Source organism: Yarrowia lipolytica, chromosome 1C, assembly GCF_001761485.1.
Source record: "Yarrowia lipolytica chromosome 1C, complete sequence".
Taxonomy (NCBI): Eukaryota; Fungi; Ascomycota; class Dipodascomycetes; order Dipodascales; genus Yarrowia; species Yarrowia lipolytica.
In genome coordinates this window covers 334,662-347,261 of record NC_090772.1, presented here as the reverse complement: position 1 = coordinate 347,261, position 12,600 = coordinate 334,662, and the positions used below count along the sequence as shown (strand labels likewise).

The window sequence follows — 12,600 nt, the reverse complement described above, 5'->3', positions numbered from 1 at the left end:
TATATATTGCCCTCTTTTCCACCTCCAAATTTCTCCAGCAGCGTCTTCCCAGGGCTCTCATCCTACGTCACTGTACATGCTGTCGACAGTTGGGTAGTGCAGCTAAAAATCAAAAATCCCAGCTGGCAAACTCAGTTACACGTATCAGATATTGGTATCTGTCTTCATCAACAATCATGGCTACGTTGGATGCGATTCCTGAGTAAGTACGAGAAGAGGCGAAAGCGGCGGGGGGACCAATTGCGGAGATAAATGCGGTCGCGTGATCGCGACAGAGACGGCGGCTGGTCGACGTGGCAGTGGTTACGTGGTAACAAGACTGGACCAGACACCAACACGGCATTTATTGGGGCGATCAGGGTGGTGACACAGATGGAATCAGACAGATATGGAATCAGACGACAGACACCCAGAGAAACAGAAAGGGATAGCAGCACTGCGACACGCAACTTTCTGAGACATACCTTCACCTACCAATGATGAAGGTGCTTTGTAAGGGAGTTTATGGGTCAGAAGATGACACGGGACGTGTGGCGAGGGTCTGTGATGTGTTAATTGCGACCTACGTCATACTCACGGACGTGTTTTGATATGTCATGTCACCTTCGATGGTGACGTTACGACGGAATGTTCTTTGCACCATTACGTGTCAGGGGGTATGCGGAGTGTCTTGCGAGCGAGTAATATGTCTTCAACCGGACATTCCACTGATGACACATCAATCACACTTGCCATTCTGGTAGTTTCTGATTGTCTTTTCTGATTGTCTTTTCTGATTGTCTTTTCTGATTGTCTTTTCTGATTGTCTTTCTGATTGTCTTTTCTGATTGCCTTCTGATTTTGTTATCTCCGATAGTGCATGCCGTTGTATGTGTCGTCAAGGTGCTGTGTCCAGTATGACTTTGTAACCCAAAGCTTGGAATTGCATTTAGACTACATTTCCGACAGTGTTGTTATCCAGCGCAGAGACGTGTCATCTACAGTGTCTGGGTCACGTGTTGTCTGTGCGATTTCTTCGTTTTATCATCTGCTGGTACACCTCACTACAACTTTCACGACAACACCAGTTTAGTTAAAAACTAACACAGATTCCTAGAAACCACGGTTGGAGAGTCGCTCACAGCTCGAACCAACGCGCTGGCAACGTTCAAGGAGCTGGGTCCCCCCGACCTGGTGCACTTGACCAAGGTGGACCACCGAGGCGAGTCCGGGACCTACCACTACGTTATTGGTGTCGACGTGTCGTCTGCGGCGTCTGTGGCCGTCCACCTCAACCAACTGACCTACTCTCTTGGAGAGGAGCAGCTGTGGTTTGGCAAGCCCCAGACATGGAAGATTACCCAAGGTCTGCTGTGTTCGTTCAATGCCTTCACCAAGTGTGACGTACGAATCATTGTAAAGATCCCCGGCGGCGTGGAGTCGTACTTTGTGGACCCTCGAGGCGAGAGACACTCCATGACCGACCAGGTGTGGCTGGAAACATACATGAGTGCCATGATCCGGTCGTTACTGTTTGCCGACGACGACACTTTCTTGACGCATGGCTGTCTCAAGCTGCGACCTCTGCCGCTGAAGAAGAAGAATGTGGTCAACGGCGACTCTGACGAGGGCAACTCGTCCAAGAAGGACGCCACTTCACTGCCCAGCTTGATCCCCGATTCCGACAATGACGTCTATCTTGGCGGCGACTTCTTCCTTGACACCTTTGAGCGTCTTTTCGGCATTGGGCCTCTTTCGGGCGCCTGTTCAGAGATCCAGGTGCCTACTCTCGTCAGCAATTATCTTGTTGACGCGTTCATGGCCTTCATGCGAATCACCCGGCTGTACGACAGAGGTCTGGAGATTGTGCGACGTTTGCAGACCGAGTACCCCGAGGTGGTGTCTCTGATTGCACGAATCCAGCTGCTGATGGACGAGGAGGTGGAAGCCGTTAAGACCATGGTAAAGGGCTTGGAGGAGAATGGCCGGGACGCAGATCTGCTCTCCCTGCAGGCCGAGTTCCTGCTGTCCAAGAACCGAGAGGATATGGCTCTTGGATGCGCCACACGAGCCGTCAACTCTGCTCCCTCAGAGTCCAAGCTGTGGACAGAGCTGGTGCAGGTGTATATTCGCCAGAAGGATTGGGAAAACGCCCTTCTAACGCTCAACTCTTGTCCCATGTTCACATACCACGAGCACGACCAGCATCGAATGCCCGCCCCCGCCAAGAGTCACTACCCCCTGCCTCTGGATGGCATTCTCAAGGACGTTTACGAGGCGTCGCAGGTCGACCAGACCGAGGAGCATGCGCAGATCGACCCCAAGCTCCTGAAGCTACCCGCCCCCAACCTGCGGGCCACCTTTGCCAAGGTCTACGAACATCTTACGGCCATTGTTCACGAGATTGGCTGGGACCAGCTGCTGGAGGTGCGATCACGTGTGTTTGTGATGGATGAGGAGTACAAACGTGGCGGCCGTAGCGACAAGTCGAACAACCAGTCTGGGTCTGCTTCTACTGCGGCCATCCCACCTGCTTCCGCCACTGCCTCGGTTGCTGGATCTACCACTGCCGTCGGATCTGCTGGTCTCACGGCGCCTGAAACCTCACACGCCAACGTCTCGTCGACAAGCGTGTCTGCACCGCAGTTCCGACACAAGCGACTGTGCGAGCGGTGGCTGGACAATCTGTTTATGGTGCTGTACGAGGATCTCAAGGTGTACACTGTGTGGCGGGCCGAGATGCTGTACTCGCAGAGCGAAAACCGGCCGTTTGAGAAACATGCGCTGGAGTGGGAGATTTTGGGTCTGGTTGCATTCCGTCTGCGGCATTATAACGAGGCTGTTGACGCATTTATGCACTCGCTTTCGGCTCGGTTCTCTGCACGTGTGTGCTGGAAGCTCTTGCAGTACTACTCGGACGTGTATCCCGAGCAGGAGAAGCAGCTTGCTCCTCAGGTGAGCAAGACTGTTGCCCGGGTGGCCGAGGAGCGGGAGATTGATGTGCTTGTGCGGCTCGTGTCCTTCAACCACCGGTGCTACTCGGTTTTCTCCGTCAAGCTTATTGAGGCGTACCGAAAGCTGGTGGATCGGGACGGCCTGGTCAAGATCCAGAACCGGATCCGAGCCATTTTCTATGATGACAAGGGCGTGTTGGAGCTGGTCAACGAGGTGTTCCAGGGAATTCACTAGGTCCAATGCGAGGTATATAGACGAATATGATGATTGTATAATAGCTGAGGCACAGTTGTGAGAGTCAAATACGACCAAGTAAGACCACAACCGCACATGTCGACACGCGGATCCATCAAAACGAGACCTGATGAGTCCCACATGTGTGACCCCCCAAGTCCTAACTTCGATAGGCCACTCAAGTCAGCTCAAGCAGATGGACTAGGGCTATTATGGTGCAATGCCATACTTCTGGTGCTCTCAAACCTATACATATATGAGTCTTTGGCCAGCAGTACAGTACTTGTACTGTGCTTGAACTTGTATAAGTACATGTAAGTTGTTTTAGATCTTGTACTTGTCTGCGATGATCCGCATAGCTCGTTTGAAGGGGCTGAATCGACTTGGATATTGGCAGAAAACAGAATATGTTGTATTTTATCAACAAGTGACGATTTTATAATGCAATTGGGGCCTCTGAAGCGCGACAATTTCATTTCTGGGGCTCTCAGGATTCTTGGGAATTAGTTGAGGAATTAGTTGACATGTAAGATCATTGGAGTGGACATGGACTTGTTTGTATAAATGCATAGATGAATTGAAAATATACACGTATCAAGGGGTCACCAGACAAATGCAGATTTCAAGTTATACGGAAGCACCCGATTATTGGATACATTACTATACAACTTTGCAAGTCTTCCAGTCCGCTTGTTCCCTCCCATTAGTTAGGAGTTACTCAAGGTTCAAGGCTTTTTTTGCTAGATCAAAATGTGTCATTTCGGGCGAAACCAACTCCCCATACTACCCATCCTCGACCATTCAATTGTGCTCCTCGTCCACATCCATTCATTGTCCTTTTCTTTCATACAAATACTCCTACAAGTACTTCTATTGTGTCTCTGTTACCTCCAATAAACTGCAATATGCCTACATATGTTGGGTTTAGGAGATATTACAGTGCAGAGTTGCAGAGTTGCAGAGTTGCCGAGGTTGAACTAAGGGTCAACAAAGGAACCAGGATGTAAGGTGGACAAGGACTGTTTTGAAGGTGGCTTTTTGAGACTTTTTCCGCTACAAAGTAGTCTGGTCACGTGGAAATCGCTTATGCACGTCGTCTGAGCCGGCACATGACGAATTACGCACGTGACCCGGCCTGTAGCTGTTTTTCCACACCCTGTCATTGCCTCGGGTCACCGTTTACCCCACAACGGCATGACGTCATGCAGATGAGTGGAGACGGTAAAATGAAGAAGGAAGGAGACACAACTAGCGAGTACTGACACTTGTACAGGGGGAAGGAGTTTCAGTCACGTGACACATACATACATACAAAAATCCCTCGCGTCCGGCACGTGATTCCGTTCGTCCGTCCTGTTCGTCTGGCATGACTCATGACTCACTTTTCAACGCCGTTTCACTTGTCTGTCTGTCTACCTCCTTTCATATGCATGCAGCCGAGTACGCTCGAATGTACGGGGAAGTTTGGGGGAAAAAATAATTCCAAATTTAAAAACGAAAAAAAAGAAAAAAAAGAACAAAAAACAAAATGTTTAGTCCCAAGATCCGAGCCGGTTGGAGGGAGCGGAGAAGAGGCAGGGAGGGTGGAATTCAGAGGAAGGGTTTCCGAAGGTGTGTAAAGATAGTGAATTTAGCCAATGGTCCGAATTAGTCTGATGGGGTTTTTATATAGATTTTTTTCATTGTTTTTTTCTCGATTTTGTTTTTATTTTTCCTTTTAATTTTTATTTTTTTTTTTATTTTTATTTTTATTTTTATTTTTATTTTTCCTTTTTTTATTTTTCCTTTTTTTTATTTTTCAATTCTTGTATCTTAGTGCCTCCGAACGTACCCCAGATTTCGGCACAGTCTCGGTTGGAGACGGACCAAAGTGGCAGACAAAACCAGGTATACACGGGATTTTGGCGAAAGTAGAAGCGGAAATCCGCTCGTCTGGGCCACGTGATCCACATGTCGGCCTTGACTTTTTCCGGCCGCCGTTTACTTGTCTTTTTTTGACGTCTGGTCTGGAGCTATATCCTTCTCCGACACGGTTCCGGGCCGTGGGGTAAGGGAGAGGTTTGTGGAGAGTCGGATAAAACTAGCACCAAAACACGGCTGAGACAAAGGGAACAAAGAAAGCCGGTCCAACGCGTCTTGTGACGGCATTTGTGGATTTAGGTGCGAAACAATCGACCGGAGGCTCCGAATATCAATGTTGGATAGGGACAGTCGTTATGCCAAAACATTGAACAAGGTTGTCCCAATCAGAGGAGGATGATTGAGGGTGATGAGAGTCGGGTCTAACGAGGCAAATATTGGCGTTAGAGAAAAACAGAGACCATCATTGCACTCAGCTGGTCTCCAGGATCCCATATATATACACAATCGCCCCCTAAACCCGCCGCTACACCCCCCTATACCGAATCCTCCATATTCACATGCCGAGGTAACCTTCCCGTGTGAACAACTCTAAACACTTCTTATAACTCGGACGTTGCCATCTCCTAACTGCACTCAACTATCCCTTCCACACACCCCACACAATGAGTGACGCTCCCGAAATTGACTCTGGCGTTAAGGCCATCGCTCCCCCTTCCGCTCTCAAGTCGTTCCTGTCGCAGGCCGAGTCCTTCGCCGCCGGTGGCTTTGGAGGTATCTGCGCCGTTCTGGTTGGTCATCCGTTTGATCTGGTCAAGGTGCGTCTGCAAACCGGCTCTCCGGGCCAGTACAAGGGCGCCATGGACGTGGTCGGTAGCATCATGAAGACCGACGGTCCCCGAGGCTTCTACCGAGGAGTCATGGCTCCCCTGGTCGGAGTCACCCCCATGTTCGCCGTCTCTTTCTGGGGTTACGATGTCGGTAAGCAGATTGTGTCTTCTGTGTCCGAGGTGGACGCCAAGAAGGGCTTCTCCATCGCCCAGATCTCGGCCGCAGGTTTCCTCTCCGCCATCCCCACTACAGCCGTCGCTGCTCCCTTTGAGCGAGTCAAGGTCATTCTGCAGCTCCAGGGCCAGGGCAAGACCGGCGGCAAGCAGTTCAACGGTGCCATCGACGTGGTCAAGCACCTGTACAAGGAGGGTGGTCTCAAGTCCGTCTTCAAGGGCTCTGCCGCCACTCTGGCCCGAGATGGTCCCGGCTCCGCTCTCTACTTTGCTACCTACGAGTTCCTCAAGCGAAAGCTGTCTCCCCCCGCCGAGCCCGGATCTGCTGCCCAGCCCCTGTCTCTCGCCGCCATTTCCTTCGCCGGAGGTATGGCTGGTGTCGCCATGTGGGTGCCCGTCTTCCCCATTGATACCATCAAGTCCGTCCTGCAGTCGTCCGAGACCCCCCAGAGCATTTCCCAGGTCACCAAGAGCATCTACGCCCGAGGCGGAATCAAGGCTTTCTTCCCCGGTATCGGCCCCGCCCTGGCCCGTTCATTCCCCGCCAACGCCGCCACCTTTGTCGGCGTCGAGCTCGCCCACAAGTTCTTCACTTCTCTCGCTTAGACGGAGACGCAGACAAAAAGAATGGGAAAAACGAATCCGTCGGATACGGATTGTATAAATTAATGATTTATAGATGATAGAAGAAACTGTCCCGCAGTTTTGTTTCGCAATAGGTAACTGTAGACAAGTTTGATCGCGTCATGAAACGAATGTGAATGTGAGACATCACCAACTTAGCGCAGCTTATGAAACATTCTCATTGTTGGTCGCGTTTCAAATCACGCGACTGGCACGAGCTGGACTATTCTGACTATTCTGTAGAGCCAACGTTAGTGCACAAGTCATGATCATGAGTGAGATCACCTCCTACGACTCAATTGCAGAAGTGGAAACGAGTCAAGAAAGGATGGAGCCATTGTATCCGTTTACGTTACATGATCTACACAGCTCACACACGGCTGCATTCATTCCGTTCAGATAATTCGTGATCGATTGACGATAATAAATATTTACACTTTTTTTTCAATATCCCGGAGGCTGGTATCCTCGGTAGGACGTGGCGGGCGGTGGCATGTCGCGCTCAGAGCCATTCTGGTGAGAGTAGAAGGCTCCACTGCCCGCCGGAGCGTGGTAGTCGGAGTTGACTGTGTGATTGGATAGAGCAAAGGGATCGCGCTCGTCGTAGGGACCGCCAGACAGAGGCCGCTCGTAGCCCGAATGAGGGGCCAGAGTATCTCTGGGAAGCCGGGGCTGAGGGAACTCGTCGTCGGAGGAGTAGCGTCGGTTGGGGTCCCGGTTGACATCGTCGCCAGAGACCATCATGGTGGCTCCCAGAGCATCCAGCTCGGTATCCTGGGCGTCCTTTTCGGCCTGGTTGTGGGGGATGAACGACACTCGGTCGTCTCGCATGGGCTGATATCGCAGATCGGGGTCCTTGGAGAGCAGAGCTCGGACAGACGAGATGATGACCGAAATCATCAGAATGAGCGAGAAGGCGGCGTTGAGCACAAAAAAGACCACAGCCATGATGGAGCCCACATACAGGGGCTGGCCAAAGACCTGGGAGAAGAACATGTAGAACAGTGCGTTGATGAACATGATGGACGCGATCGCAATGTTGAACACGTTGGTGGTTTTATCCATGTACGGCTTGATCCACGACACAATCACCAGATAGACCAGCTCAATGACAAAGTAGACCACTCCCTGGACCTTGCCTGCCTTCTGGGCGAAGGCAATCACCAGGGCTCGGGCCAGATGGAACCCGATGATGACAAGAACATAGTAGTAGGCGGTGGCTCGGAAGTTGACGTACAGAAAACCCCACTTGTGGAGGGTGACCGGATCACCATACAGCATGTAGGCCGGGTTTCTGTAAAGCGACATGGATCGCTTGGCCATCATGATGATTTTAAAGCCGCCGAAACAGAGAAGAAGCAGAAGGGTGAGGAAGGTGACGACGGCGATGACCACCACAGCAGCAGAGTCTCGTTCAATGAGCTCCCACAGACACAGCACGGACATTTGAGGCCAGCCAATCAGCGCCATTCGGTACATGGCGCCCTTGCTGATATACTTCCAGTTCTGGCGGTACTCCTCATACTTTCCGGGGTTCATGACCTTGATTCGGATGAAGTTCTCAATGGTCACCTTGAAAATGATGACCAGGAACACCAGACAGAAGCCGACAAAAGCAAACATGGTCCAGCCCGTAAGAAAGACGTTGGTGAGCTCAATCTTGGACAGAAACGCCACCCGCTCGATTCCTCGAACAATGAGGGTCTTTCCGTAGATTCGGGGATCCTTCTGGTTCTCGGTCTGCGATCCCAGATCATCCAGGGTGCTGTTGTCTCGTTTGAGCAGATGCAAGCCCACGCCCACAGCCATGTCCACCATATCTCCTCGAGAGGCCATTCGTCTTGAGATGGCGTCTTTAGACGAGGCAATGAAGTTGGTAATTCCTTCATCCGAGAGAGCGTTGAGAGCACGCGCGTAAAGAGACCGTTTTTCCACAGACACGGAGATGAGCTGTCGGTTTCGAATGATGAAGGTGGAGGTTCCGCCGGTGGCCTGGACGTACCAGTTGAAAATGTCCTGCATGAACTTGACGTTGACAAGGCCCAGGGTCCAGGTGAAGTTGGACGACCAGGCAGCTGCGATGGGAGGCAGCTTTTCCACCGCCATCATGGAGATGATGGCGATGGCCTGGAAGTATGTGAAGAGCGAGACGGCGTTGGAAGCCACATGGGCGGCGGTGTTGCTGTGGCCCATGATGGCGACGACACCAGCGGTGACCATTCCGATGAGACAAGCGCCGGCGATGATCCACGAGGCGATCTTAGTCTGGACGGTTTTGCCGTTATTGAGCGACGTCTCCACACAGGCCACGATGGTGTTGGGGTCGTCGTTGTAGTGGACCTTCACGGTGACCACACCGTCGAGATCGGGAATGGTGTAGGCGATGCCGGGAATCTGGTCCACCACGTTCTTACTGATATCATTGAGGGTGGTGGTGAAGTCGAAGTTTCCCTTTGCTATCGGACACAGCTGGGGCATATTGTTTTTGCAAAAGTCAATCTTTTCGTTGACTACCTCGATACCGTAGGCCTTGAGCGTGATGGTGCCGGTGATGTTGCCCTCCAGGTTGGAGATGGCCTTGAGGTCGATATTGGCCGTCTGGTTGTCTGGGAAGAACTTGATGTCGAACCGGGACGCGGTGAACTGCGACGACGTCATGCACGACTTGAGCGCGTCCGATCCGATCTGGTGGAGCGCCAGCGCGTAGCTCGCCAGGCTGAGCAGAAAGATCCAATTCATCTTGGTGTCTTTGGTCCAATGAGTGTGAGTGAGTGTGACTGGGTGTGACTGGGTGTGACTGGGTGTGACTGTAGGTGTGGGTTGGTTGTTTCGGGGTAACAGGGTGATCACCTGAGTAAGCTGAGAAAGCTGAGTAAGCTGAGTAAGCTGAGTGAGCTGAGTAAGCTGAATATAGCCGAATGGAGCTGTCTTGACGTGTCTTGAATGTCTCGAGCTCTGTCGTCGTTCTCAGTAACAATCAAAAGTGGTGTACAAGTACAGTGATAACAATTTTAAGCATCATCTCGAGTATCTTTTGGCCCACCTAAAAATAACCTAAACAAAGCACCGAAGATACGCACCCTTCATGCGTATTCTGACATACAAAGACTACACAGCCCGAAGACACAACTTGTAACTACCATCAGCACAGTGCCAGTACGAGTACCGCCGTCGATCCAGAAGAAAGAGACATTCGCACGGTTCCCGTTTTCCGGAGATCACGTGACACGCTCCGCGGAAAGGTCTCTTTTCCCCCTTTCATTTCCCGAGGTCCGTCTCTTCAAAACACGATCCCGACTTTACACTCCTCCATCTTCACGTCAGGGGGCGGACTTTAGACTTTGGACAGTGTCAGATCTGGAAAAGAAGCAACACACGGAGAACTTAGTGATGTGGAGACGCGCGACGATGTTGACAGAAGAAACCAAGTCACGTGGATTGGGACGTTGTTGGCGTCACGTGACGCGGACCGGGCGTCGGTGCTGTGGTCACGTGAACAGAACGGGATGTTGTCGCCCCAGCACCTTTGGACCTATCGCTTTACCGTGTGTACAGTGCAGTATAGTGATTAGTACGAAATGTCCCCCTCAGCTCTTGCACGCGCCAAGTGAGAGGAGAGCACATTCCGGAGAAGAAAATGCCCAGAGTTGCCAGAGTGGAGAGCTGGGCTTCGGTGGCGCAGTGGTGAAATGTGTCTTTTGGTAGTTGGGTGAAGGGTGGGTTCACAGTATACATTGGGGCTACTACCGGTTGCAGTACTTAGACTTTGGCAAATTAGTTGGGAGTTTAGTTGGAAGAAAAGTGGTGCTGGGGGTGCAAATTCAATGATGCAGAGGTTGTAGAAATATAATGAGGACATTAATGGATACGTAATTAGCAAGTTTATAACTAAAATACAACAAAAAACACCCCCTGTCATACAATATTTTCAGATATCGCCAATTGTATGCATTACCATTAACAGCAAACAGTTGGGACATTAGTTGGAAATTAGTTTACGAAAACATGGACAAGCTTTTGCAACGCTGACGCCAATCTCACCCTCCTTCTACTGCCTGGCCTCTTCAGAAGCATTTTTCTGAAATTAAAAAAACATAAATATATTAGAATGGCCGTTCGGAATCCATTGAAACTGCCAGATTACCGATATTCCCTCCGTTTCGTCCTCTATTTGAAACCTCCACTTCACATGCCCCAAAGTGAAGCCTATAAATGAAGCCTATAAATGAAGCGGCTGTAAACTGAACCTACACACTATTTCCACCTGAAACAAGGCGAAATAGCCGTGTCGTAGTCAGCGCCGCAGCTACAGTTGGCGCCACGGGTCCACCGTTTAGGCGTGTTCAGACCAGGTCGTCGGGTCGCCGGTCGCCGGGTCGCCGGGCGGTCTGAGGTCACGTGACCGGCAATTCGCATTCGCATTCGCATTCACATTCGCATTCCCAACGCCTGCCCTGCTGATAGGGTTGCTGCATGGCATAATACCCCAGCTCTTCGTTGCTGCGTGCTGCTGGGTGGTTGCATATTGCTGTTGAACTGCGATGGCAGCAGCAGGGTCAGGAAAAGGTGGTTGACGAGGCAGAACCGAAGCGCAGTGTGGGTTTGGGTAGTGAGTGGCCGATATCGCGTCGTTTCAGGGGTTCGACAGATGCCGCGAGTCGTGGATGACGGCGTTCAGACTCATAAGTAGATTAGAATACTTATTGTACATTGGAGGAGGGAGAGGCGACTGCTGGTAGGCTGTAGGAGGGTGTGTCGTGTGGTTTTGTGGTTGTGGGTGGTTGGGGTTGTGGTTCTGTAGGTGATCCGGTGACAGTTGTCTTGTTGCGGGTTGATACACAACTCACATTTGCTGGGATACGTTGTGTCTCAAGATGTTTGAATCGTCTTGAGTTGGTAGAGTAGACAACTGTGGGCTGTCCATTTTGTCTTGCGTTGACTCCACAACCTCCCAACTGACAACTGAGACATAATGTCGTGTGAGGTCGTGTAGTGTTGTGTGGGGACCGGCAACTGATAGTTGAGGAGTGCTACCGCTGTCCTGGCTTGTGTCGACGGTGTCTTGTGAGTCGACGGTGTGTCTTCGGCGTGCTGTTTTCAGCGTGATGTCTTCGGCGTCCTGTCTCGGCGTCCTGTCTCGGCGTCCTGTCTCGGCGTCCTGTCTCGGCGTCCTGTTTTGTCCACCGTCACGGTGTGTTGTTGAGATTCGGCCCTCTCTAGACCGGAGACTCCTCTTTCTTGACCTTCTCCTTGGACATGCCCGCCGGCGGAGGAGTGACAATTTGCAGCTCGTTGCACCGCAGCTCGAGCTCCTTGCCCTCCGCAATGAGGTTCTTCAAAAAGGCCACCGTCTTATTGAGCACAATCGCCTCGGACCGGCCCTGGCTCTTGTCCAGGTTGGGCACAATCTTGGTGATGCGCTCAAACCCCTCGCGGATCGCCTGACGGCGCTTCTGCTCGCTGGCAATGTGGTTGGCCTTCTTCTCCTCCACCGTCAGCAGCTCGCCCTTGGGCTTCTGGGCCCGCGGCATGGGCTGCACCGTCGACTTTCGGCGCGCAGACTTTTTGGCGCTCTCGGGCGACCCGGCGGTGGGCGGCGTGGCCGAGTTGGAGGCTGATCGGGAATCCATGATGCTGTCGAATCGGAACGAGACGGCTCGGAGATTGGTACGAGTACGATACCAGAACGGTGGTAGAGATAGAACCTCTGCTTATACCTCTGGCTCCATGCAAAGCTTTTTCCCTCCAAACCTTGTTAGGTGTGGGGTAGTGCATGCGTTGACTGGGGTAGGTGGAGGGGCACGGACCCTAGTCCAAATGGCGGGGGACCGCGAAACGACGGGTTTGGAGCCGGTATCGGCAATCACGTGGTCCAGACGAGCTACGGCGTGTTCTTTTCTGTGTGTTTGCGGCACTTTCGGGACTCTCTTTGATTATTAATCCG

At 51.7% G+C, this 12,600-nt stretch overlaps 6 protein-coding genes across 6 annotated transcripts; 4 read left to right on the top strand and 2 right to left on the bottom strand.

Annotated features, from left to right (window-relative positions):
• Nucleotides 1-176: 176 nt before the first annotated feature.
• On the top strand, nt 177-3,168 carry YALI1_C03461g (uncharacterized protein; the record flags this gene model as incomplete). The annotated part of the gene is made up of 2 exons (XM_066094228.2): nt 177-202; nt 1,089-3,168. The coding sequence occupies 2 exons, from the start codon at nt 177-179 to the stop codon at nt 3,166-3,168; spliced, it is 2,106 nt and encodes a 701-aa protein (XP_065950300.1).
• Nucleotides 3,169-5,693: 2,525 nt separating this feature from the next.
• YALI1_C03415g (uncharacterized protein) lies at nt 5,694-6,638 on the top strand (the record flags this gene model as incomplete). Its single annotated transcript, XM_501359.3, has 1 exon — nt 5,694-6,638. One exon carries the CDS (start codon nt 5,694-5,696, stop codon nt 6,636-6,638), a length of 945 nt encoding a protein of 314 aa, XP_501359.1.
• A 462-nt stretch (nt 6,639-7,100) lies between these two features.
• YALI1_C03378g (uncharacterized protein) lies at nt 7,101-9,395 on the bottom strand (the record flags this gene model as incomplete). Its single annotated transcript, XM_501358.3, has 1 exon — nt 7,101-9,395. One exon carries the CDS (start codon nt 9,393-9,395, stop codon nt 7,101-7,103), a length of 2,295 nt encoding a protein of 764 aa, XP_501358.1.
• Nucleotides 9,396-9,741: 346 nt separating this feature from the next.
• YALI1_C03374g (uncharacterized protein) lies at nt 9,742-10,361 on the top strand (the record flags this gene model as incomplete). The annotated part of the gene is made up of 2 exons (XM_068282186.1): nt 9,742-9,745; nt 9,808-10,361. 2 exons carry the CDS (start codon nt 9,742-9,744, stop codon nt 10,359-10,361), a joined length of 558 nt encoding a protein of 185 aa, XP_068138287.1.
• A 403-nt stretch (nt 10,362-10,764) lies between these two features.
• YALI1_C03360g (uncharacterized protein) lies at nt 10,765-11,346 on the top strand (the record flags this gene model as incomplete). The annotated part of the gene is made up of 3 exons (XM_068282185.1): nt 10,765-10,855; nt 11,004-11,160; nt 11,217-11,346. The coding sequence occupies 3 exons, from the start codon at nt 10,765-10,767 to the stop codon at nt 11,344-11,346; spliced, it is 378 nt and encodes a 125-aa protein (XP_068138286.1).
• Nucleotides 11,347-11,872: 526 nt separating this feature from the next.
• Nucleotides 11,873-12,286, bottom strand: YALI1_C03349g (uncharacterized protein; the record flags this gene model as incomplete). The annotated part of the gene is made up of 1 exon (XM_501357.1): nt 11,873-12,286. The coding sequence occupies one exon, from the start codon at nt 12,284-12,286 to the stop codon at nt 11,873-11,875; it is 414 nt and encodes a 137-aa protein (XP_501357.1).
• Nucleotides 12,287-12,600: the final 314 nt, after the last annotated feature.